Source organism: Strongylocentrotus purpuratus, unplaced genomic scaffold (assembly GCF_000002235.5).
Source record: "Strongylocentrotus purpuratus isolate Spur 01 unplaced genomic scaffold, Spur_5.0 spur5_scaffold_2, whole genome shotgun sequence".
In the NCBI taxonomy this organism is placed as follows: domain Eukaryota; kingdom Metazoa; phylum Echinodermata; class Echinoidea; order Camarodonta; family Strongylocentrotidae; genus Strongylocentrotus; species Strongylocentrotus purpuratus.
In genome coordinates, this window is record NW_022145605.1 from 28775824 (window position 1) to 28800627 (window position 24804).

The 24804-nt window shown below is 38.3% G+C and overlaps 1 protein-coding gene across 1 annotated transcript; it reads left to right on the forward strand.

Annotated features, from left to right (window-relative positions):
* The first annotated feature begins 188 nt into the window (after nucleotides 1–188).
* Nucleotides 189–24320, forward strand: LOC575563. Its single transcript, XM_030992167.1, has 23 exons — nucleotides 189–456; nucleotides 4406–4678; nucleotides 5096–5233; nucleotides 8862–9028; nucleotides 9423–9627; nucleotides 10065–10246; nucleotides 10786–11106; nucleotides 11604–11784; nucleotides 12386–12489; nucleotides 13381–13584; nucleotides 14049–14270; nucleotides 14859–15102; nucleotides 15406–15609; nucleotides 16046–16341; nucleotides 16697–16942; nucleotides 17380–17628; nucleotides 18238–18418; nucleotides 19680–19832; nucleotides 20374–20580; nucleotides 21131–21337; nucleotides 21878–22116; nucleotides 22789–23809; nucleotides 24240–24320. Exons 2-23 carry the CDS (start codon nucleotides 4417–4419, stop codon nucleotides 24272–24274), a joined length of 5268 nt encoding a protein of 1755 aa, XP_030848027.1. The 5' UTR covers nucleotides 189–456; nucleotides 4406–4416; the 3' UTR covers nucleotides 24275–24320.
* Nucleotides 24321–24804: the final 484 nt, after the last annotated feature.

Consider the following 24804-nt stretch of genomic DNA (forward strand, 5'->3'; position numbering starts at 1 on the left):
TATGGTTATTAAGAGGCTTGTGTACTGCGCACACTCGCAAACAGATGCGCAGACTTTGCTTTTAACCCTTACTGCTCATACTGGACCAAAAATGTTCAATAATAAACCCAAAATGCAAAAGGTATAGAAATTAAGCCACACCTGTATACTCTAAAAGTCGAAGTCTCTAGCTTTGAAACTCAGTTTGATTGAAGGCCGTTGGGAAGAAGCCATATTTTGTCTCCAACTATATTTTAGGGGGAGAGACGATTTGTTCTTTCTAGCAGGTTCGGTACTTGTTATTTGGATCTTTGGTGGGACCGACACGGCTTGGTACCTCGCCAGTTTTCCATCGCAAATTTTATCCTGAATACAGGCAACACCTTAGAAGTCCACTGTCATTTTTCTTGGAAGTCGGAGTCATTGATTAAACTAATCGCTCGTTTTCTGTTTTCTTGACGTCCTTCGAGAAAGGCGGTGAGTAAAAAGAAATCTTATCTTAACTTGATAGGTACCTAGATTTTAAGCTATCGAAATATTATTTAAAACTAGTGAATGGTCCAATAAATTCATTCTTACACTCTTTTGATTCAACTAGGGATAATACAACGGAAGTAACTAGTATTTAACATGAAATAAGATGCTATGATTTCGGACTGACTGAATGTCTGTTTCAATTAAGTTGATCACTTTTAACAAATTCAGCAAAAGTGATGGATCGGTCTGTTATATAATTCAGTTCTGTATTTCTGTTACATGAATACCGTATATCATATGACAAGTTTTGTGTGTGAATACTCTTGAGTATATCCTCAGTAAATACCTTTTAAAGTGGACATTTTTCTCACTAAAATCGTCGAATTTGTGTACGGAATGTGTTAATCAACGTTGAATGGTAAATGACATAACCCTCCAATTGGGACAAAGAGAGAGAGAGAGAGAGAGAGAGGGAGGGGGAGAGAGAGAGAGAGAGAGAGAGAGAGAGAGAAGAGGGAATAGGGAGGAGGAGGAGGAGGAAGAGAGAGAGAGAGAGAGAGATATATATATATATATATATATTGGGTGCCATCGTGGTTATTTGTAGACTATCCATGAAACGCAGATAAATAAATTAAATATGTTATTGTTGCAATTTTCTTATTGGAACCTTGCGTTCGACTAATCTTAGAGCAATCTTGTAATAAATAGATGTCTTTTATTTCAATAATTACGTCAATCCATTACCGCATTTCGTTTTTTTTTCACTTGTTATAAGATTAACACTAGTCAGATAGATTAAACACTTAGTGACGGACAAGAGATGTAGTTTTATTTCTTTAAAGGGATGTGCACTTCATGTAATCACCTTAAAAATGGTCCACATAATTATATTTAAGGAAAAAAATTGTCACATATTAGATGAACAATCGTGTTGATGAGGAACAGCCCACGTGGTCATTCGGTGAAGCAAAATGCTGACACCAACGCTGTGATATCCAGGGCATAGCAAATACTCTCCAGCGATTGGCTAGTTATTGCACCAATGAAAACCCGGTATCGATGTCATGGCGACATTTCCACAAATCAGTTGATGTGATTGGTCAAAAGCAATGCGTACGTCACGCCGAATTTTCTACTTTTATGCAAATGATGGGTGCGAGAGCTATGGTGGGAGAGAGCTAGCGCGGCAGCTTACTCAAATTCGTAAATTCGTGCAGCTGTTTTCGGATGAGCGAACACATTCGCGTTTTGGTGATCCTAGTTATTTTCTTAAACATAAATTTACTGTTTTGTTCGAATCTGCCAAGAACGTTCCTTTTCTTCAAATGATTCAAAGTTATGAGAGGAAATAGACCATTTCCCATCCTTATGATTGTCTCCTAATTCCCCACACCTTTCTTCCCTCAGGTGTCAATTTCAGATAGAAAGAGACTTAAAAATAAGTCGCTTATTTCTCACTTGCAAGGTTTCTGTTGTTGTGCAAGGCGAAAACAAATTTAACAGAATGGTTACTGCAATTGATTTTCTAAAGCTAGCACTTGCCTCTCCTTAGACTTCTCTATTCTACAAATGTGACACCTAATAACCCACTTAATGTTTGTAATATCCCCTCTCGGCATCTTTGTAAAGGGTTTTGCAAGAATCTGTAATGTTCACAATCATCGCTGCTTGAAGTAGACATATATTATTCAATACCTTATATGTTACAAAAGAAACTAAAGTTGGACGATTTAATTTTGAAGAGTATCAAAATATTCATTATATTCGTAATCTTTTCTGTGTTTTTATATTTGTTAAATTATTTAAAATACATCGAGTTGGCATTCGATACTATTGTGTTCCCATTTTGAGCAACGCTTCTTTCAACGTTTCAATATACATTTCATTTAATTTAATTTAATTTATTTTCATATTTCTCATGTTACATATACATTTTAAATAAAGGACAAGTTTTTTTCTTCTTCAATGATACATAATAAATAACATGGTATATAATGGTCCCTTTCTTCTCCTTAAAACCGCTATGCATTCATATCTCCTTTTGATGTCGAAATAATCAATTAGATTTAGAGTATAATCACATTTCTTGAACTCATACTTTAAAGACATAGAGCACCTCATTGTAATTTGCACTGTTTGTATATTTCAATGACGACGCACATTGGTATTGAAAGCGCCTTATAGGTTGATATTTTGAAAGCGTTTGCGATCGCTAATGCTTTTTTGAAATTCATCTGCAGCGAAGCAGGTAAAAGCCCCCCCCCCCCCACTCAGTGTTATTTAGGGTACGCACATGCTCGTTCCCTCTTTTTAAAAGCAACCCCTATCTGAGGACTGCCAACATTTCCGAACCCCCCTTTCGCGGGCTTTTCGCGGGCTTCTCCTGCCTTGGAGACCCCCCTAAATTCGGAAAAAATGCTCAATGTACCCTCCTAAATTCGGAAAAATGCTCAATTTACCCTCCTAAATTCGGAATAATTTCTCAGGAGTCCAAAGAGATGAGAGAGAAAAAGAAAAAACACCCCCTTTTTAAAGAAATCTCGGGCCGGACTTTGTCGCACGAAAAGTACCCCTTTACCGGGCATTTTGGTAACACGCATGCGGTTATTCCGACACCGGAGTGGGGGGCCGGGAGTAAAAGTTACCGAGGGTAGCGTTTCAAGAAACCGTCATAAGTACGAGCTCACCGACAACCCATTGCGTGTATCAAATTTTTAAATGGTGTTTCAATAGAATGTCGTTAAACATTTTACTTCTGACGGTTTCGTAAAATGATACCATGTTACCCATACACCGTCTATCACATGTATCTCTTTTAATTTGCACATCATCGCGTGATCATGGAAACCTAATTAGCGTTGAAGAGCGTAACTTCTATTTTCTTAGACTAAATGAAAGAGCATCTACTGCATAGATCTGAAAAGTCTTATTACAATGCACATTGACAAACGGTTGGTCCGGCATTGAGGGGGGAAGGAACCCAACGACGAGGGGAAGTGGGCGGGGGGGGGGGGGGGGGGGAGGGGCGTAACTCTCACACACAAGTGCTACCCACTTGTGTCCATCAACCTCTGAAATCTATGTATCGCACCTTTTCTGAAATGACCCTAATAGCGTATGTATCGCTCATATTGAATCTGAAAAGGTACCCTTTTTTTGTGTGCGATCAGTGCTTGAAAAACACCGCCTTTTTAAGGAAAACGTCGACGACGCCGTATATAGCTTTTAAAAGACACCCTTTCGACGCTTTTTCTGGACGCTGGTGCGTAGACAGTCATGTTAGGAGTAACCCCCCCCCTCCACCGGGAAGTGGCCGCCCTAGGTGCCTACAATATCCGATAACAAGGCACTGACTGAGGGGACGATGTAGGAGGGGTCGTGTTATGTTCTTTCACTGTGCATCCTGCTGTCCCCTTAGATCCCCTTTTCTTTGTCTCTTTTCGTTTTATTTAATTTGTTCACCATTCACATTTTATTTGGGGGGGGGGGGTGGAACAAGCCCCATATTTACCGTATGACAATGTACAAGCCCCCTTTCCAATTTCTGTATTTACGTATGTATTCCCTAATTATGCTGCATAACTATTTGATTGACGTGGTGTTTTAGCTCTTCGTATTTTTTTGTTGACCTACATCATTGATGTTATATGTTCGTTTGACTTCCAAACCATAATTTGTTTTGCCAAATTTATCCCATATTTTAGTCAGGCATAGATTGTGTAATGATTTATTTGTCAAAATTTGTAAGTATGCAAAAAGTAAGTAGATAGAAATGATATATAGATAGAAAAATAAATAGATAGATAAATAAATAAATAAATGAATAAATCAATCAATCAATCATTCAATCAATCAATCAATCAACAACAAAAAGTAAATAGATAAATAAATGAATAAAATTAAAATTGAAGTGAAGTCACGTCTATTCTATTTGCTAATTGCCTAGATTCTTAGATCATGACGGCCAGGTGTGTCCTCATCCTTATCGCGGTATTGACCGTGGTGTCTGCTACGCATGCAGAGCAATGCCGCGGACGGGATGTCGACGAGTACCAGACATCAGATGCTGACGTCATTATCGGAGTCATGCAGAGTTTCTACGGCTCTTCCGACGGAATGACCTGTACTCTCCCTATGAAGAATCAAGAGATATACGAAGCGATCAAGGCGGCTCTTGTAGCCCTGCCCTCTGGGATGGAAGCGCCGGATTTTGACATCGGTAACAAATTATGATTTAAATTTTTTTTTATTATAAATCTCTTGGTGATAGAGAAGATAGACAGGTCAATAAACATAATAAACAAATCAATAACTGCATAAATATTAATATATAGCTAAAAATAAGAAGTATAGTAATGAGGAAAACAAGGAGGATACATGGAAGAAGGATTAGAATGAGGAGGGGAAGAAAAAGAGGAGGAGGAGAAGAAGAAGGAGGAAGAAGAAGAAAAAGAAGAAAAGAGGAGAGAAGACAAAGAAAGGAGAAAAAGAAGAGGAGGAAGAAGAATAGGGTAAGAAATAAAACGAAATGATGATGATTAGAAAACATAACTCGAGGACTTATATATTCATATTCATATTCAAAAAATAACTTCGTATTGGTGATCTAAACATGGACACTTTTTCGTATGATCAGGTTTGGAGCGTTATGAATCATGCAAGATTCCTGAGCGGGCGGTCGCTGACGTCACATACTATACAGCTCAGATAGTGAACCAAGTCAACACTACAGCACAAGGGGTATATCCTTGCCTTGACTCTCCCTACAGGCCAGGTCAGTACCATACTATATTAGTCATAACGAATTAAGAGATAATATTTTCCACTATATATCCAGTTGGAATTTTATATGATTTTAAAAGAAATATATCGAACGTGGTCACAAAGACTTTTAAGAATTCACTTCAATGGCCTTGTGCGCCACCTACTGCAGAACGCCACTCTGGCTTATTACGTAATCTGTACATAATTAATATACAACGGGATACTCAATCGTCCTTATGTTAATTTTTCGAAAGTCTTTGAGATGGTGTAATTAGTCAAATCAGAGAAATCGCTCAGACTTCAAATGTCACGTGTGCCCACTCATGCGTAACTTGTCTCGTTATCAGAGGACATGCATTCAATTCAATTCAATTCAATTCAATTCAATTCAATTCAATTCAATTCAATTCATTTATTTTTTCCTCTTTCAATCGTTCATATTTACAATGATGGTATATTTTAACATATTCACATATTTATATACATATAGATCAATTTGCACAATACAATACATTAAAAAATAAACATGAAATTGAAAGGGAAGGAGGGCCGACTAAAAAGCAGAGCTTGTAGGGTGTAAGCCCCCCTGTAAAAGTAATTATCATGAATTATCATTTTATGAGAAAACAAAACAAAAACAACAATAATAACAGTAATTGATTCAGTAATACAAAAAAAAATAACTTTTAAACGCAAAACATTGATAAATACATACATGTTTATAAAAAGAAATAATCAAAGTTGCATAAAGTCACACTACAAATTATATTTGATTGAGGAATGCAATAGCATAGTAACTATTCAGAAGAAAGCTTTTAAGTCTCCTTTTGAAAATTTGTATCGAATTACACTGTATAATATCATTTGAAAGAGAATTCCACAGTTTTGGACCTGTAAAAACAAATGTCTTTTGTGCAAAAGATGTTCTATTTAATGGTAAATGAAAAGAGCTCGCCTGGCGAGTGAGGTAACTATGAATCGAATCATTTCTTACGAACATATCATTAAAAGGCAAAGGTAATTGTTTAGTGTTGAGCTTGTACATTAACTGTCCAAGCTGAAAAATATACAAGTCTTTAATTTTCAAAATGTTATTATTCAGAAAAAGATTATTCGTGTGTGCCCGGAAATCTGCATTATTAATAATACGAATCGCTCTTTTTTGTAATATAAAGAGTCTATTAATTTGGGAAGTTGCTACACTGCCCCAGGCAATAAGTCCGTAATTCAAGTAAGGAAGAATAAGCGTAGAATACAAGGATAACATAATATAATGGGGTAGGAAGTGTCTTAATTTACTAAGGATACCAGTGTTGCGAGCAATGATTTTGCAGATATTGTCAGTGTGCGCTTTCCAAGATAGTTTTTCATCAATAGCTAGCCCCAAAAATTTAGTTGTTCGGGCCCTTTGAATGACAGTACCATCAAAAATTATACAATTAGGCAAAGTTGCAACCTTATTACTAAATAGCATGTAACTAGTTTTGTCTAAGTTAAGTGACAGTTTGTTTGCTTTTATCCAATTTGCCACACTTTTAAGTTCGTTATTTAGTATTTGCGTCAATTGCTCTGGATCGCGATGTGACAAAAAAATATTTGAGTCGTCAGCAAAAAGTATAAATTGAAGCAGACAAGATGACCTCTCGATGTCGTTTATATAAATAATAAACAAAAGTGGGCCAAGAATACTTCCTTGCGGAACTCCGCAAAGGACAGGTTTACTTTCAGAGAAATTACCATTCAGCGAAACAAACTGGGAGCGCCCTTTAAGATAATTCTTGAACCACGTCAACGGTTTTCCCCTAATTCCATAGTGAGAAAGTTTGTAAAGAAGTACATCATGATCAACAGTATCAAATGCTTTAGAAAAATCTATGAACAAACCAACCGTATTAGAAGACTGATCGATAGCTTTGGCAACCGTTTGAACTAAAGAAAGTATGGCATGGGTAGTGCTACTCTTTTCTCGGAAGCCAAATTGAGTATCAGAGAGGATGTTGTGCTTTTTAAAGAAACTCATGGTCCGTATGTGGACCAACTTTTCAAGGATTTTAGACAGGTTGTAAGCAATGAGATTGGTCTATAATTACTTGTTAATGTACTGTCACCCTTTTTGAAAATTGGGATTATTTTCGAAATTTTCATTGATTCTGGAATATGTCCAGATAATAATGACAAATTAAATATATAAACGAGAGGATCAACAATATAATTCATAGTTTTCTGTAAAAGGTTGTTATCAATTTCATCAAATCCTGCACTCTTATTTATTTTTAGGCCAGATATAATCTTAATTATCTCTTGTGGGTACGTAGGAGAGAAAAATATAGAACTTTTATTTCTCTCCCCCAAATAGTGGTGAAATGAACGGTACGTGGATGGTATGTGCCTAGCAAGATTAAAACCAACTTGAGAAAAATAATTGTTGAAAATATCTGCCAACTGAACTTCATCTTCAACTATTGCATCATTATGTCTAAGCTTAGTAATCTTAGAATGCTTTGATCCATTGTTGATGGTAGAATTGATGATCTTCCATGTTCTTTTAAGATCATTTTTGCAACGATTGAATTGATCATGATAATAATCTTTTTTAGCAGTACGTATCACTCCTGTAAGTTTATTCTTATAATTAGTATACTGGATCCGTGTTTGATCAGTTAATTTAGATATATATTTATAGTATAATTTATTTTTTCGATTTATTGAACGTAGAATCGAATTCGTTATCCAAGGTAGTCTGGGTGACTTCTTATAATTTTTAGACTTGGGTTTAGAAAAAGGAATATTTCGATTTACATGAGACATAAAAATTCCAATAAAGATTTCATACGACTGGTTAACATCATCTGTATTAAATACGTCATCCCAAGATTCTTCTTCTAGGCTTAGTTTCAATCCACATAGGTTTTCGTCATTATATACACGTCTTTTAGGTGCATCACTAGGAGAGTTATTTGCCTGAAATCGTTCTGAATAATACATGAAAATCGGGAAATGATCAGAAATATCTGACAGAACTATGCCAGCTTTAAATTCAGAGCGTACATTTGAAAAAAAGTTGTCAATAAGAGTTGCCGAAGTATTGGTTATTCTAGTGGGTCTAGAAATAAGTGGCAAGAAAGAGGCAGAGAGGAATGTCTCTAAAAAATCATGTGCATGAATATTAGCATCACTCGTTAAGAGATCATAGTTGAAATCTCCCCAATTGTCATTGTCCTCCAATAACGGGTGTCTCCCTAAAGCTGCCTACCTCATCAAAAGTACTATTTGTTATTGTAACACTATACAAACTATACACTCGACATTCAGTAAACCCGGTGACTATCGTCAACACTTCGTCACAACTCGGAAATTGTTTATTACACCCTCTCTTCTAAAATGTAATTAATTTTTTGTTATTACAAATAATTTTTGCTGCGTTTCATCTTGTTTATGTTTTCCACATGCAATTTGTTCACTATTTATTCTTTAATTCTTTCTTCAGAAAGATCTATCCGGGTAATAATCAATACATTTGGTGTATCTCGATATCTATTATAGACTACGATATTGCAAATCATTATCCAAACCCTTCCCCAAACACTGCCTTACATATTTACAATTATTGTCTTAATGACCCGATAAATTTTCATCAGGTTTGATTGGACCGTACACAAGCGGCGAAGCTGCAGCAGTTTCCCCGATACTGTCCAGTGCTGAGGTCCCTACGATCAGCCATTCTGCAACCTCCCCGTCGCTCAGTGATAAGACCGAACATGGGTTGTTCTTCCGTACTGTGGCATCTGACAGTGTCCAAGCACAGGTAGGTGGCATCATCATCTGAATATAATCTATACACAGACTTGGCCAGTTTGGCTTCAGTTGGTAACAACTTTATCATATTGTATTTGTCATATTGTGCCCAACTTGAACCGGCAAAACTCTCCAGATCAATGGCATTGAATATAATCGGAGGTATTTACACATGGTGATCAAATAAGCTTAGAAGAATATGAAGGTCATCAAGGAAATTAGCTTGTACCTTGAGTTTAGATCTTATTGATATTCATGCTCGCGCTTTGATGGGAAAATTCCAACAGGTTTAAATGCATGGTAGCCATCATTATCTTATTTTAAAGAGGCCCCTGCCCTTTGCAATTGACATTGTCGATATTCGGGCAGCCATCAACCTGACATATCTCTTTGTTATCTCACAGGCGATGGTGGAATTTTTCGATAGTTTTAGCTGGTCCTACGTTCATCTGGTCTCCAGTGAAGGGTCATACGGAATGACTGGCGCTGAAGCATTCAAGGATGCAGCGAAAGGTCGTGTTGCTCTGGCTTCAGCAATAAATATTCCATCGACTGGTGCTAATTATGATCTCATCGTCTCACAGCTCATCGCTAACCTAGATGCAACAGGTTTGTCTTTAATACCCCGCTTAGATCTATGAAAAAACGTACTCGTGTCGTTCCTTGTCCTCTATTAGGGTCTGAAAATCAGACTTTTAAAATTGTAATTTAACGACCGCGATCGCTAAATTCGATTCTACAACTAACGGTCGTTATTGGGGGGGGGGGCTGCAAATGGGACATAGTACCTTTAATAGAATAAGGAAAGAAACATCCATACACTTAAATATGTTGGTAAGCCGGTCTATTGCACTTAATCAAGAACTATTTTATGGGACGAGTATTGTTTTCGACGGGTCAACTATGCTTAACAAATTGAAATGAAATGAAAGAAAATAATATATCAATTAAAGTCAGAAAGAAGCAATTTAAATCAAACCAAATCAAATCAAATCATATATAAATAAACCCAAATCGTATAATTTATTTATCTTCATTTCCTTCAGTTGTTGCATTCTGGGGGTCTTCCTCTGATTTGGTAAACCTACTCTTGGCCATCCAGTCTCGAGGAGGCCCTGCTTTGGATCTCCAAATCGTCGGATGCGACTATGACATCCCCTCAGACATGATGTCAGCTAAAGGCTTCTTCAGCATCGCAGCAGGAGAACTCTACAATGCCGACGTACAGGTGAATATTCAAGATGCATCTAATCTATTCCTGTTTAAACTCAACCAACCTTTTATATATGTGTGTGAGGGTGGTCAGGATCTTTGTGGTTGGTTAAATTGAAAGGCAAAATATTTACAACTTTTCATTTTGTTGTTTTGACATAACAGGATTTTCTGCTATTACCTTTAGTGCTTCCATAAATGAGCATAAAGTATACATACATGTATATGGGTAATTACCAGAATAAAGATACTGTACAGAGAGAATATGAATATGCATTAAACTAAAGCAATTGCCCCTTACGGTTTTCAAAGTCCTTATGACATAACATTTTGAACTGGGATGAATATCTTTTTTGCACCATGATAACACTTACCTGGGATCTTCATTTAAGCAATCTTTCATTTTCAATTTCTGAAGGAAAGAATAATAATAGGCTTAAACTATACCGTTAGTGAAGATTTAGACATACCTTTTTCTGAAGATGTTAAAGAACGGAATGGTCTTTTTTTTTAAAAACTCTGATGATATATTATTCTTGATTCATGTCTCAACAGAACTACCTGATGAAGAACAACATAACCACCTCCAGTGACAAGCCCATGACCTACGTACCATCCGCCATTGATGCCACCCATGTCTACGTGGATGCCCTGCGACGAGCGCACTCGGACAAGTGCGGCTCCTCCGGTCCTGGTATCTGTGACGCCATGAAAGAGATGGGCTCTGCTGAATTCGTGGAGATGTACGTTAAGACAGCAGATTTTACCGGCGTGTCTGGAAGGAGGATTGCGTTCGATGGTAATGGCGATCCTGCCGTTCCCGCCTTCGAGATCAGACAGCTGCAGGCTGAGGGCGCCACCTTGGCAGTCAAGAAGGTATACTAGAAACAGTTTTCATTCTTTTACACTAAGAGTAAAATATGTATTGTATTTTTCATTTTCGAAAGTTATGGCATTTAGTTTGAACAAAGAATGGCCTATTAAAGGCTAGGGTAGGGGGCAGTTTCCATAAATTAAAAAAAAACAAAGAAAATGCAATAATTTTGCAATAATTTATTGCATTTTACCCCGGTTCCCAACATAAAACAAATCCTCTGTGTGCCCATGCCTTGAGCCACAATGCATGGCCATCCAGAGAATCTTTGATCAATCGAATCAATCATGTTGTCCACACGTTCATATTAGGTTGTATATCTTCCCCTGAATATTGTTTTCTTGAATAGCTATAAGGAACCGGCTATTAATTTTTAAAAACTTTTTCTTTTACTAATAGCCGCATTCGTATCGTATCCCAAGCAATTCCTATAAAAAAAATAAAAAAATTCTAGACATTGATTCATTATCAGAATATATTAACCTTTGTTTCTTGATAGGTTGGGCAGTGGATGGGACCAGGCACATTAATGGTGAATGAAAACGAAATCGAGTTCTATCTGCAGAATGGTGTTACGAATATGCCACCAACATCGTCATGTAGCAGTGACTCATGCGTCGTGGTCTATGACCACTACGACATTCTCAACCTAGCTGGAATCTTCCCTGTTCATGAGTCAGGTATTTGGCTAATACTTCAGTTCTTTTTATGGTGAAATTAACAAAATGAAACATGTTTATTTTATTCTATCCTTATGTATTTCTTTTGTTATGGAATCTGTCTAACTGGCCATTAATTTCCTATCGTTGTGAGCGCATTTTCAGGTATAATTAAGCATAATTTTTGTTTCAATTTATGTTGCTAGCAAAATATTATTGATGAATCATTGATAACAGATTTCTATGACATTCTTCTTTAGAATGCATCGAATCAGTTCAGAGGAGACAATTCTCAAATTAGGTCGTGCTATGAAATACAGAAGGGAATTGTTTACCTGAAAAGGGTCATTATGATAAATACAAGGTGAATTTAGATTAATCATCATTTTATTTTAATTACTGATTCTGTAACATTATGTGTCATGGTAACATATTGTGCAACTTTGAGCCGTCATCCTGGTAAAGATCACGCTGAATTTATGCTGTCATGGATAACGATTTTGAAAAAATTAAGGAACTAATATAAGGTCACTACTATGAAAAGTGTGGAATATGAGATTTTAGATAAACCAGTAATCTCTCTTTCACGATTCTTTCATTTCCTTTGTTGTCCTGGTAACAGATTGTGCAACTTTGAGCCATCATCCGGGTATTGATCAAGCTGAAGCTATGCTGTGGGCCATGGATCAAGTGAACAGAGATTCATCCCTCCTGCCAGGCATGCAGGTGATTACCACCATCATCTCAATTTCCTCTGGGTGGTGTTTCACAAAGATTCAAAGTCAAACTTAACTATAAGTTGGACTTAAAAATTATGGAGAGCCATTTGTAGCCTTATAATGAAAAATATTAAAAAGCAAAAGTTCAAGTATTTTAAACTTTTCATAAATTCCACATCAAGAACATGAAATCTCACATGATAAAAGAAAATATGAATGATTTGAATCAACATGTTATGCCTTTTAATTTAAAATAACTTTTACCAAATATTTCCAAAGATGCTAACGGCTTTTCAATTTTTTTCAAAGTCCAACTTAGAGATAAGTTCAACTTAGAATCTTTGTGAAACACTCCCCTAGACGTTATGATAGTTAAAGTAAATTATGAGTGTCCCGACAAGAATTGCCCTCGTTACCTTTTATATATAGAGAGATGTGAATTCATTATTGATTGAATCTTGATTTTGTTTTAGTGCCTTCCCCTTGCACACTGCACTCCCGTTACACTATCGCTACCATAGACAACCGTTTTTCTTCGGGAGGGGGGGGGGGGGGGGGTCAAAACAGTCAGGATTCAAGGCAGATAATTCCTCAAGTTAAATTTGTTAATATTGTATTTACTGATATTAATATAATATATTTTTTTGATAATCATTACTAGCCTATAATAGCTTTATCATTTAATTAATCTTCCTTTTCTCCTCATGTTCTTATTCTCCGTGTTTGTGATTTTGTCTTTATCTTCTTTCATTAATCAATTGACAATATATGGATATAGGAAAATTGTGCCTTGGACTCTTGGAGAGTATATTCTGTATGATTCTGCTAAGGAGGTCCTAATTCAATAAAAGAAGGCCCTTCTAATCGTAACTGGTCTATTAATGCTTCTTGCTTTCAGCTACGACCAATGCTTGGAGAGTCTTGCAGCTCACCCGACCAAGCCGCCTCGGTCACGTATGACTTCGTGCGACATTTCACTCGGCAACCCAACCAGGCCTTCGGGCGTTATCACAACCAGGATAACATGGAATATGAATACATGGCTGGTGTCATCAGCCGTGTCGATGATGAGGAGACGGTCGAGATTGATCAAGTCCTGCAGGTATCGATATCAATATTGCTATATTTGAATTGGTTGAGACAGAGTAGGACATTTTGATTACCTTGATTTAACAGACAAACGAATAAAACATTCGAGCGGAATATTGTTGCATACTAAAATTCTTACAACGAACTTGATATTAATAATAGGGCAACTTTACCTAAAATCGCTGGATAAAAACACCTATAGTGCATAATCCAAGAGATAACTAGAGGAAGCTTGCTTATTCATTAGAACTTTCGAAATAAGAATGACGCCAGATGCCTTCAACTTTTCGAGGATCGAAAAAAGTTTAACAGTAGAAAAACATGTTACCATTTCATCCTGCTTTGGTGTTCAAATACATTCATACTAATCAACAGCAGAGACCAATTGCCAACAGTGCGATAATGGTTTATCTATACGAAAATGTCAGAAATGCTGAAAATGACAAAGGCGTCATCGTATTTCAACTATGTTTACAGCCCCTTGGAGTTCCTCAGGTGAGCGACTCTGCCAGACTACCAGCCCTTAGCAACAAGGCCGAGTACCCCTATTTCTCCCGCCTCGTGGCACCAAGCTGTGCTATGGTATCTGCTATCGTGGCGTTCCTCAAGGAACACGATGTCACCTATGTACAAGTAACACAGTCACGTGATGGAATCTACAACACCACCGCAGCGAAATTTGTTGAAGAAGCTAGAAAGGTAAGTGAAAGGTTCATGCAGGACTGTTTTCTTTGTCTTTCTCGTTAACGGGTTGCATGGACCTTGAGAGACCATCTGGAAAAAGAGAAGCAATCTAAACCGAGAGGTCAATGACACTTTTCTTTTCTTTAGATACGGGGAAAATCTTGAAACACTTGAAAATCTGAAGCCTCTTTTTCCTGCCTTTTATAATCAGTATGATCTAAAATCCCTGTCTGAAACTGCTCATGGTAATGTAACCAAGAGGCGTGGACCTATTGAGTTTTTAATGAACCTCTTCAGGTGTCATCAATTTATTTTCATTGCATACCAACTGCAGTACATTTGATTATATATGTAGTACGTTGCCTAAAATCCTTAACAAACAAAAAAAAAATGTGTGCGAAATCAACAATTTCTATGTGTGATTTATTACGTTAAACAAAAGAGTCGAGAGAAAAACCCAGAAAAAAAAATTACTCAGAAACTCTCTAAAAGTACCTTGTTCCACTTTTGTTTTCCATGCTCATGCTAATTAGGTTTCATTATAGTATGCCATGCTGACAGATTAATCAAATCATTTGAAATGCTTGACTTTGTCCCTTCTAGAATGGCATCTGCGTTGCTCAAACTATCACATTCGAGCCCATCACCGACTTCAACGGGGCAGTCGATCGCCTTCTCGCCAAGCCCTCTGCCGACATCGTCGTCACCTTCGCCAGCAACGACGACACCCAGTTACTTTTCAGCGCCCTGGAGCGACGTTCTCTACCTGGAGAGTTCTTGCAGATGATCTATGCTTTCACTGCGGACACAAACTACTTAGAGAGTTGGAACAGAGAAGTTCATACTGGTATGATGCATTTTATTTTTGAAGTGGAATTAAAGATGTTGAGTCTTGATTTCAAGTGATTGGCCTGATATTAGTTTTCGGAAATTAAAATAAAAGATCAAAGCAAATAGAGATTGACGAATCACTCAAATTTTAGTCGTTGATTCTGAATGAGAAATTACATGACTTTGATTAAATTAGATTTATTTTTGAGTTCTTTATGTCTGCCAAGGGATGATTTGCCGATTGTCTATATACAAGTGACTATACATAGTGACTAATGAGAGTTCACAACTCTTTGTTAATACTTTGTCTTTGGTGAAGATTCCATCACTCTGAGGCGTAAGTCGACCCCAGTCGACGACTTTGTTGATCACTTCATCTCCCTGACACCCCAATCAACGATGGAGGAGGGGTTCTTTGCTGATACGGTCCATAACACTTGGTTCGCTGAATACTGGATGAACAAGTTCCAGTGTCAGCTAGGTGCACCGAATATGCCGCAGCTTTTCACCACCCCATGCTCAGGTGTGTTCAAGTGATTTATTTTCTTTGAAATATCAACTTATCTGTATCAAGGCTATCGTGACAGCGTCATTTGATTCCTGTCATTCTGCACATTACAAAGGTTTCAAGGCATCAACGGTCCAGCCAGGAAACCAACAGCCATAAGAGCACCGAAAACAAAAGATTATATAAGGATCTATAGAAAGATGCTGATCTCTTAGGCTGTCGGCCTTGTAAACTCTAAATTAAGTTCTTTTTACCACAGGAATTTTGCTTCCCCTAATTGAGGTAGATTACACCCTATTCATTAAAAATAATTGTTGCCAAACCTGTTTAGGAAGTCACAGTCTAGTTTTTGATAACATAATGTCGGTAATAACACTGAGGGACATTTCCATAGCTTTCAGATTGTCGCGTTTTAAACAAAACAATTTACGACATCATGATTTCTCTCCAGGTAGCGAATCTCTAACACGTAGAGACGTCTACACTGCAGAAGGCGTCATCAACGCGGTGTACGTCTTCGCTCACGCTCTCACCAACCTCCACCGCAACAAGTGCCCTGGACCACGCTCAGACGGACTGTGTGATGCCATGCTCGCCACATCGCCCCTGGAATGGGCCCGATACCTCCATGAAGTCCGCTTCTTGAGCCGATCTGGCAGTATGGCTGAAGTGTCCTTTGATGAGAATGGCGATGCACCAAGTGCCTTCAACATCCTGGCTCTGGACCATTACTTGGTCAATAAAGTGGTAAGGGTCGGTTGCTGCCAAAACAAAACTTCAATGTTCCTTAAAGAGATTTCTGTCTTAGTCTTGACTAGTAAGTTTTTATTACGTGGTAGTCTTTTTCGTCAAGTTCAGATTAAAGTGATTCCCTCCAATTATCGTCCAGTAACTTTCATCATCAGTGATTAGGAGTTCCTAAAGAAATATGAGACAAGAAATAAACAAAGTGCTAAGATAGTACACAGCAAGCTTAATGAACTATACTAAAACATCTTACAAATAATGTTCATATGATGTAATTTTATAATTGACGACGAATCTTGACATATAACGAAGAGGATTATTAGCATCACCCAATCTTCTTACATATATTTTCCAGCTTGCTACTTACGAAGATGACACCGGACTTGTTACAGTCGACGACCGATTTGCTGTCGGCAGCGGCAAAGAATCGTCATGCAGAGGAGCCTGCTACGAATGTTCCGATTCCACGGAACTTGGTGGAACCTATCTTCGCATCCCAGGAGACTTTGACGTTACGGCTGTCCTTTGGTTGAGCGAGGAGGGTGAGGGCGCTAACCTGACATGCGGAGCAACGCGTCATCAAGAGACCATGGCCATTGAGGTAAAACATCCTATTAAATCTTGAATTATGTTTCAACGTCCAGGAAATGATGATGCTAGATTCAGATTCAGATTTAGCATGTCGTTGTTGTTTAATAAGAGATAGATATATTTTAGTTTGTTGAACTACGGCGATTGTCCCCTTTCATGAAACACTGAGGAACAATAATCAGTTCAGATTGACAGTTGGTTAATTTTCTTCAGAAAGCTTATCATTGTAATCATTGTGATATTATTGAATTTAGACAATTTTCTGTAATGGTCTCATGTGTCGTCCCACCAAAATACATATCATTTGCTGTACTATTTCAACGGTTGGAAGCCGGTAGTACCATTATTTCTATTTCATATAAGTGTCAGTTGAAAACTGTATCATTGATTGACGATTAAGCTTCATAATAATGTGGGGATCTATAACCGATGACTTTTGAATCGTAGATCATCAAACATGCTTTGGAAGAAATCAACAACAGCAGCCTCATCCTTCCAGATCTCAAACTCGGTTTGACCATCGTAGACTCGTGTGGTCAGTTCTTGGTGACCGCTCGCCAGCTGACCTCCCTGATCGGCCGAACAGCGTCCAACCTGCCCCCGACCGGACCCATGCTGGGCGTTCTCGGTCCAGTCAGAGAGTATCTGCAAGGTCACGTTGCCAGTGACGTCACATCCCCTTTCTATATCCCAACGGTAAGTGTTTCTGTTGGTTATGTTGACTGTAAAAGTCACTCCATTGTGTCAAGGGTAAAGAAAAAGCAGGGCTAATTGTTATCTGTCTTGGTATATTTTGATACAATTGTTAGTGGCCCCCAAATCAGTGATATAATCATTTTATCACACTGTCCAAAAGTTTATAAAGCCATATAATAATCTTATGACGACGGTCCAGTATATTAAGGCTGATCCAGTAAAGGTTGGTCCTTAAAATATATAATTCGTCTGAGACGTTTCATAACCATGAATCTATTTATGTCTTTCGCTGATCTGTTTGCTTTGTACTGTTGTTTCCTTTTAATTCCATACACCAGTAACATCGTGAGAGGAGGGAACATGGAGAGAGAGAGAGAGAGAGAGAGAGAGAGACGAGAGAGAGAGAGAGAGAGATAGTGAGAGAGAGAGATAGAGAGAGAGTGAGAGATAAAAAGAAAGAAAAAGACGAATAAAGAGAAAGGTGGGAGTGAGGAGAGAAAGGTGGGAGTGAGGAGAGAAAGGTGAGAGTGAGGAGAGAAAGGTGAGAGGGTAATATTTAGTCTTAAGCTATACTTAATTTCTTAATTGCTCATGACTACCGTTTCCTAGATCGGCTTCACCCCCGCAAGTCCCTCCGTGTTCAGTGATGAGGGTCCATACCCTGCATCGTCTTTGCTCAGCACTGCACCAGCATACGACAACGAGGCCGTAGCGGCTGTCGATATCCTGAAGTACAAGGGATGGCATCACGTGATCTTTGTCTACTCACATTCCTACTATGGCCATGCAGGTTAGATCCAGTAGTAAAGTACCAATATCCATTCAGCAACAAAAAAAGTGGACACTCTTTATTGTTACAAATTATTAATATAAACCGTAAATGAAAATATATACATCTAATATCAACTTCAAGTGAGATCAAACATTAAAAATTTTACACTGGGATGGGTACATTCATTCACCGCAAGAAGCTCTGATTAAGAAAAGTACAAAAAATAGAGCAAGTAGCCACAAATATGTTAATAAACATGTGCATCTGTAAGATATTCTTGTTCAACAATGAAAACAAAGAATGAGAACCAATGAGGTAAATTGAGCTCTTGATGTCAGATGTAGTTTCATGAAATCATGGTTTTGACAAGCACGGTCAAGATGCCTCTCCTTTCCACCCGAGATCGTGGACAATTAGTCATAGGTTAAGCCTCGGTCACAAATGCCATTACAAACTGCTACGAACGCCGTACGAACGATTTTCAGACAATGGAATTTCGGGAAGACAATGGAAAAACAGGGAGATTCGTACGAAATTATCGTTCGTACGAACCTTTGTGACCGTAGCATAACCTCCAATGCTCGTCAATATTTGCGTGACCGGATGCCCCAGTTTTACAATTTTCTTTCAAAGACTCATTCATTTATAAATGGCTATGCTCATTCACGCGTGAATGATATGATTCCAATTGCATGTTTGCTGAGTGTAGTTTGTCGCTATAATTTTTTTTGGCGTTTTGTATTACATATTGTCATAATTACAATCAAAACACATATTAGTATACATTTTATAGAGATTCTGATAGCCCCTATAATCTGGAATTCATGTAAATTTCGTTCAAATTAGTGTCTACAGATAGGTAACAATGAAATACTAATGAGACCCATTCTGTGACCTCGAATTGGTCTGTAAACTTTGATTTATTACTAGAGACGACATTTGTAATGTTTTTCCAATTAATGAAAAATATATTCTGTAAAAAAAATGGATCCATCACACCAAACGCACTATCAGGTGCAATGATGTGTAACCTTTTACAATTGGAGCCTTTTTGGGCTGTATCGTGCTTTGTCAGAGTTTGTAGACGGCAGTAATAAGCAGATAATTCAAATTCAGATATAGTATTACATTTAAAAGCTTTGAAATCCACCTTATAATAAAATAAATGATATTCATCAGAGAGAATTAGATATTTATATAACACATCAAAACCTATTCGACTTTTTCAGAATTCCAATTTGATTTCATGAACACCCTATTTCACTACTTTCGTTCACAGGCAACGAATCTTTCAACAATGCTGCAAGGGCTGGTGGAATCTGCGTCCGTGATAGCATCGGTATCGACCTTGACTCACCACAGAGCACCCATGACGACATCGTCCAGATGATCAGGGATTACGGAATCACCGTCGTCGTCGCTTTCGTCGAAAGTAAGATTTTATTTTGTCAAAAATCTCTCATGCTGTCATTTTCAAAGAAAAAAAATTAATGTAAGATTAAAAACTAGGCACGATGGTTCAAAAATGTATTTGTTTGTATAAATTCACTATTGACGGACCTTATACTGAATAAAGTTTGGGGTTCATAAGTGCCTTCACAAATCTGTTTAGTTGTTACACTGATAATCTATTTGACATTTACCTCATTTAAGATCACAAAGACTTGTTGTAAATCAACCCAAGTGCAATATCAAGACCTTAATGCATTCCTATAGAATCATATTCGTGTTACGTAATCGGTCATTGTAATGTTCACTTATTTTGAAACGGTCTGTACAAGTCTATTTAAATTGATTTAGGTTATTTTTTTCGAAAGACTTTGCGATTGTGTTCTCATTTTTAACAAAGCTCCACATATATTTCTCCGGGATGACTTGGAGGCTTCAGATTTGATGGAAATATTGCCTTCTAACAATGTGCCGCTGTCTTCTACGTCATTTATTTCATCTCGCATCTCGTCACCTTTACCCAGGTACTGATGCCCGCAACCTCCTGACGGCTGAGATGGAATCTTCCCAGGGACCTGGTGATAAGATCACGTGGATCGGCTCCGATAAATGGTTCACTGATCCCGATGTTGACGTCACGGCCGGACTCGAAAGCGTTGCCCGAGGCGCCATTGTCGTCACCAACTACATGGTCGATTACAACCCGCTCAAGGAGCATCTTTCCAATCTCGGTGAGTGTCAATGTGTTTTTTTTGTATAAAGACACAGTCATGTGCCATCTATGCCTAACCTAGCTTTGCCCCAATTTCAACTCTCATGAGTTGGTGTATGGACAGTAGTTATTGTCACATTTAACGCCCCTAGCTTTGAGTATTAAAGCTATCAATCTACATTATAATTCACCCACAGAATAGATAATTATCACAAGTGGGGTATCACAAGTGGGGAACTTTATTAAATAAAAAATTCATACATGTCTTCAGGTATAAATGCAACATGCGGAGGTTATGAAGAGTATAGCTTTACTACTCAGGTGAAGCTTTGTATTAGGCAGACGCTTCACCAACATGGTCTGGACGGGAGAGAAGATATGGGTGTGCGTGTGTGTATGTGTGTTCACTTGCTCGCGTGTGGTATTGGGCCTCAAAATAATGTTAATGTTGCGCAAAATTTCTGATATTACATTACGCATGAAAAATCATTTACTCCATTTGTTACCACCTCTATATTCTTTCTGTATTAATTGTTTTAATTTTTTTTTATCAATACACCCCATTTTAGACTTGGTCAAGGAGACGAATGAGAACCACTGGCTTCGCAATTACGTCACCGATGAATTCACCAATGGATGCACGTCTGCCGAATGCATCCAGGCCGTCGATCTGGGGAAGCAGGGCGTGATCCCTCCCTATACCGCAACACTCACCAACGCCGTCCATGCCATCGCTCAGGCTGCTCACAATAAGATCCAGCTCCTCTGTGGAAACGGTAGGTATAGTACATTGAGCGGGCAAATATTATGCTTGTGATTCCTTAAGTAACATATTTTGCAATTCGACAAAAATGAACTCACTAAAATGATAGTTAAGAACTTAACATACATTTTTAGATGTTTGGTATATAGTCCTAAGAATTGATATAACCACTTCATATTTTCCAGGCCACCGTGCAAGAACAATTCTTTAAATAATTAAGTAATTTCAACATGTTTAAGTTTAATTTTGTTTGATGAAGTTGATCGGAATATTCGTTCGTACTTTCATTAGTTATCTTTCTTCCCGTTTCGATAATAATAATTTGTTAGTAATTAAGTAAGAAATTTATGATAACAATTCTTTAAAAAATATTATTGCTGCCGAATATGCTTTCAAAGATGAGGATTGTACTTGTATTTACCTTCTCGTCTCCTTCAAATTCATTCTGTAATTCATAAGCAAATACAATGGCTGCTCAGGCTCATTGCCACAAAAGTTTTCGATACATGACTGTCCTCCAACCAATCATATATCTTGTTTTCACCCTTTCCAGGTGAATTTGTGGGTCACGTCTATAAAAGGTCCAACTATCACCAGCGACCCAACGTCTCTGTTCCTCTATGTCCGGAGTTCTTCGAAGCATCATGGCACGATCTCCTATACGCCGTCAAGGACGTGTACGTCTTCGAAGGGGCCGGTCGACGTCCATTCTGGTTTGAGAACCGTCAAGGACCAGCTGAGTATTCCATCATCAACTTCCAGGGCGAGGGTTCGACTGGAAGCTTCGTGCCGGTAAGAATAAAAGTCTTGAAAACCCTTGTATTTGACCAAGATTACATTCTCTTTATCTTCAGGTATGTCGCCAAACCATTTTGAACACGGTTGTCAGACGAAGTTTGTCTACAAAGCAAAAATGTATCCCAAAGCTTATCACCATCAAGAGGTCTTCGGATTATTAAGATTGATTGATGGGATGAAAATCGGTGTTCGGATTTCCTAAGTTGCTGAAAGAAATTGCAAAAAATGTCCTAAAATAACAAGAAAAAAAATAACCACCACCACTAAATAATGAATAATAACATTAAGCATATATTATAACAAAATACAAAATAAAGAAAAGAAAAATCGTCATCCTTTTTTTGTGTGATTACCTGCTGACCTTTTGACCTGTTTAAAACAAAGAGAAATATTCTAGCTGAGAATGTACCAATTCAATTTGGACATCTCAACACTACAACTACAGCTCATAGTGACATATTGTGATATGAGCTATACAAGTACGGTATATTATTATTATTATTATTACAACTGTTCGAAGCGATGGGAAGTATTGTCGCGCAAGACTGATAAATTTGATTTTTAGTAGCCGATGTCAAATATAATTTTCAAAGTACCTTGCGATTTGTAGCCGTGATTATGTAGTGAATAATACAATAAGGTCTGATGATTTATTCATCTCCACAGATTGGTGAGTGGATAAGTGGAGAACTGACCATGGAAGACAGTATGACCTATCTCTACAATGAAGCTGCTAATCAGCCCATCGATGCTCCGTCTGAATGCCCTTCTGTCCTCTCCGAATGCCCAACAGCCGGACCGGAAACCCAGCCTTCTGGCTGGACATGGAGTACCAACATGGAGTCCTGGAGTATCATTGTGTTGATCGTAACTGCTATCGTCGGATTCCTCTGCGTGGCTACCATCTTTGTCATCATCGGACGACGCGACTCCGCCATCCTCAAGAGTTCCAACCCGTTCCTGATGACCATGCTGGCCGTCGGAATCATCCTGATGTACCTCAACAACATCTGGTACATGGTGTCCCCTGTTGAGTCAGCGTGTGGCGTCCAACGCTGGATGACCAGCTTCTCCTACTCGGTTGTCTACGCTGTCCTGGTAACCAAGACTCTCTGCGCCAGTTTCATGGCTCGAAGCGACGTTGCCACCAAGTCCATCCTCAACAGTTTCCCGATGCACATCGTGCTGTTCTGCGTCCTGCTTGGCGCTGAGGTCATCCTGGTGACTGAGTGGCTGATCCTTGACGCACCGAGTGTTGATGCGGCCTATGAAGTTACCCAAGCCGGATGCATGGCGTTCATCGGCCAGGCTTGTAACCATGACAACGTCAGCATCATCGTCTCCATGATCTACGTCTACATCCTCGTCCTGACGACCTTGGTCATGTCGTTCTTCTCGTCCCACCGTCTCCGAGGAACGGCTAAGAAAGAGAATAAGTTCCATCTCCTGACCAGTCTCCTGAGCATCTGTTTCCTTGTGTCCTGGGCCTGTTGCTACACGCTCCTCCCTCAGAAGAACTACCAGACACCAGCCATCCTCATCGGGATCACTGTGGATGCTACCTCCATCTTCCTCTGCAACATCGTACCCAAGATGCTGGCCTTCTTCAACGGCGATGAAGACGATATGTCCGAGGTATCCGATGTCACTGAGACTTACAAGGAGAAATCGGGCTTTGAGAACAAAGGTATATATTCCCGTCTTTTTCTTTGGTTTTATATGGCATGATCGAGTTGTAACTATGGGAATAAAAGAAAGCTTTTGATGTAAAGACGTGAGGAAAGAGGAGGGAAAGAAGGAGAAGTTAAACAAAATATTATCTTTAAAGGGAAATATATGAAAGACCTTAAAGCGATAGAGGACAGAGGATGTGACAAGAGTGGAAACACGGAGACTAGACAAAATATAATGTTTAAACTCATTTATGAATAGATGAAAATCATATATAAGTTATCAAGAAATAACTCTGAACCATTGTGAATAATCTGGCTGAGACGAGTTTGTATATAAGTACATGTTATTCTATTTACATAAAATGAAAGTAATCGGGTTTAATAATTGATTTAAGTGCATACATGTTGTTCTATAGTTGATAATCATTATACTTTTCTTTACAGGAATGAATGAAACCGACGACCAGACCCCACTGTAGTCACGTGAGTCTCTCTCTCTCTCTCTGGCTGTCTCTCTCTCTTTCTCTCTATCAACCCCTCTCTATATCTATACCTTCCCCTCTCTATTTATCCTCCTTTCCCCCATCACCTCTTTCATTCTACATTCCCTCTTCTTTCTTCCCGGGTCTTTCATCTTTTGTATTCGACACAAGAGTTGAGGCAGAAGATCTAGAAATGGAGCCAAGTTTGTGTTGAATAACAGTACCGCAGACAAGATACTTACCCAAGAATAACTTCAACAGTCTTATAGTAGATTTGATTGGCAAAATACCAAACAAGTTGGAGCTGGCATGTGTAGCCTATATCTTAAAATACGCGTTGTGAACAATTCACAGTATGCGCGTGCCATAATGCAAAATGGTGGTCGTTTCTGTTAAATGAAGTAGTAATTCAATAATCAAGTTATTGTTCTTTAAAAAGGACCTTTGATGTGCTGGCCGAGACAATTCAAGATGTATTTTTGTTTGTTTGTACATGATCGTGTTTTATATATATGCAAATATTTAAT

What these genes read in the sequence shown, in the direction of transcription:
- LOC575563 (XM_030992167.1), top strand. Translation starts at nt 4,417, where the DNA reads ATGACGGCCAGGTGTGTCCTCATCCTTATCGCGGTATTGACCGTGGTG. An exon ending in CGCTAACCTAGATGCAACAG is followed by an intron (nt 9,628 to 10,064) that starts GTTTGTCTTTAA and finishes CATTTCCTTCAG; the next exon opens with TTGTTGCATTCTGGGGGTCT. An exon ending in CTTCCCTGTTCATGAGTCAG is followed by an intron (nt 11,785 to 12,385) that starts GTATTTGGCTAA and finishes TCCTGGTAACAG; the next exon opens with ATTGTGCAACTTTGAGCCAT.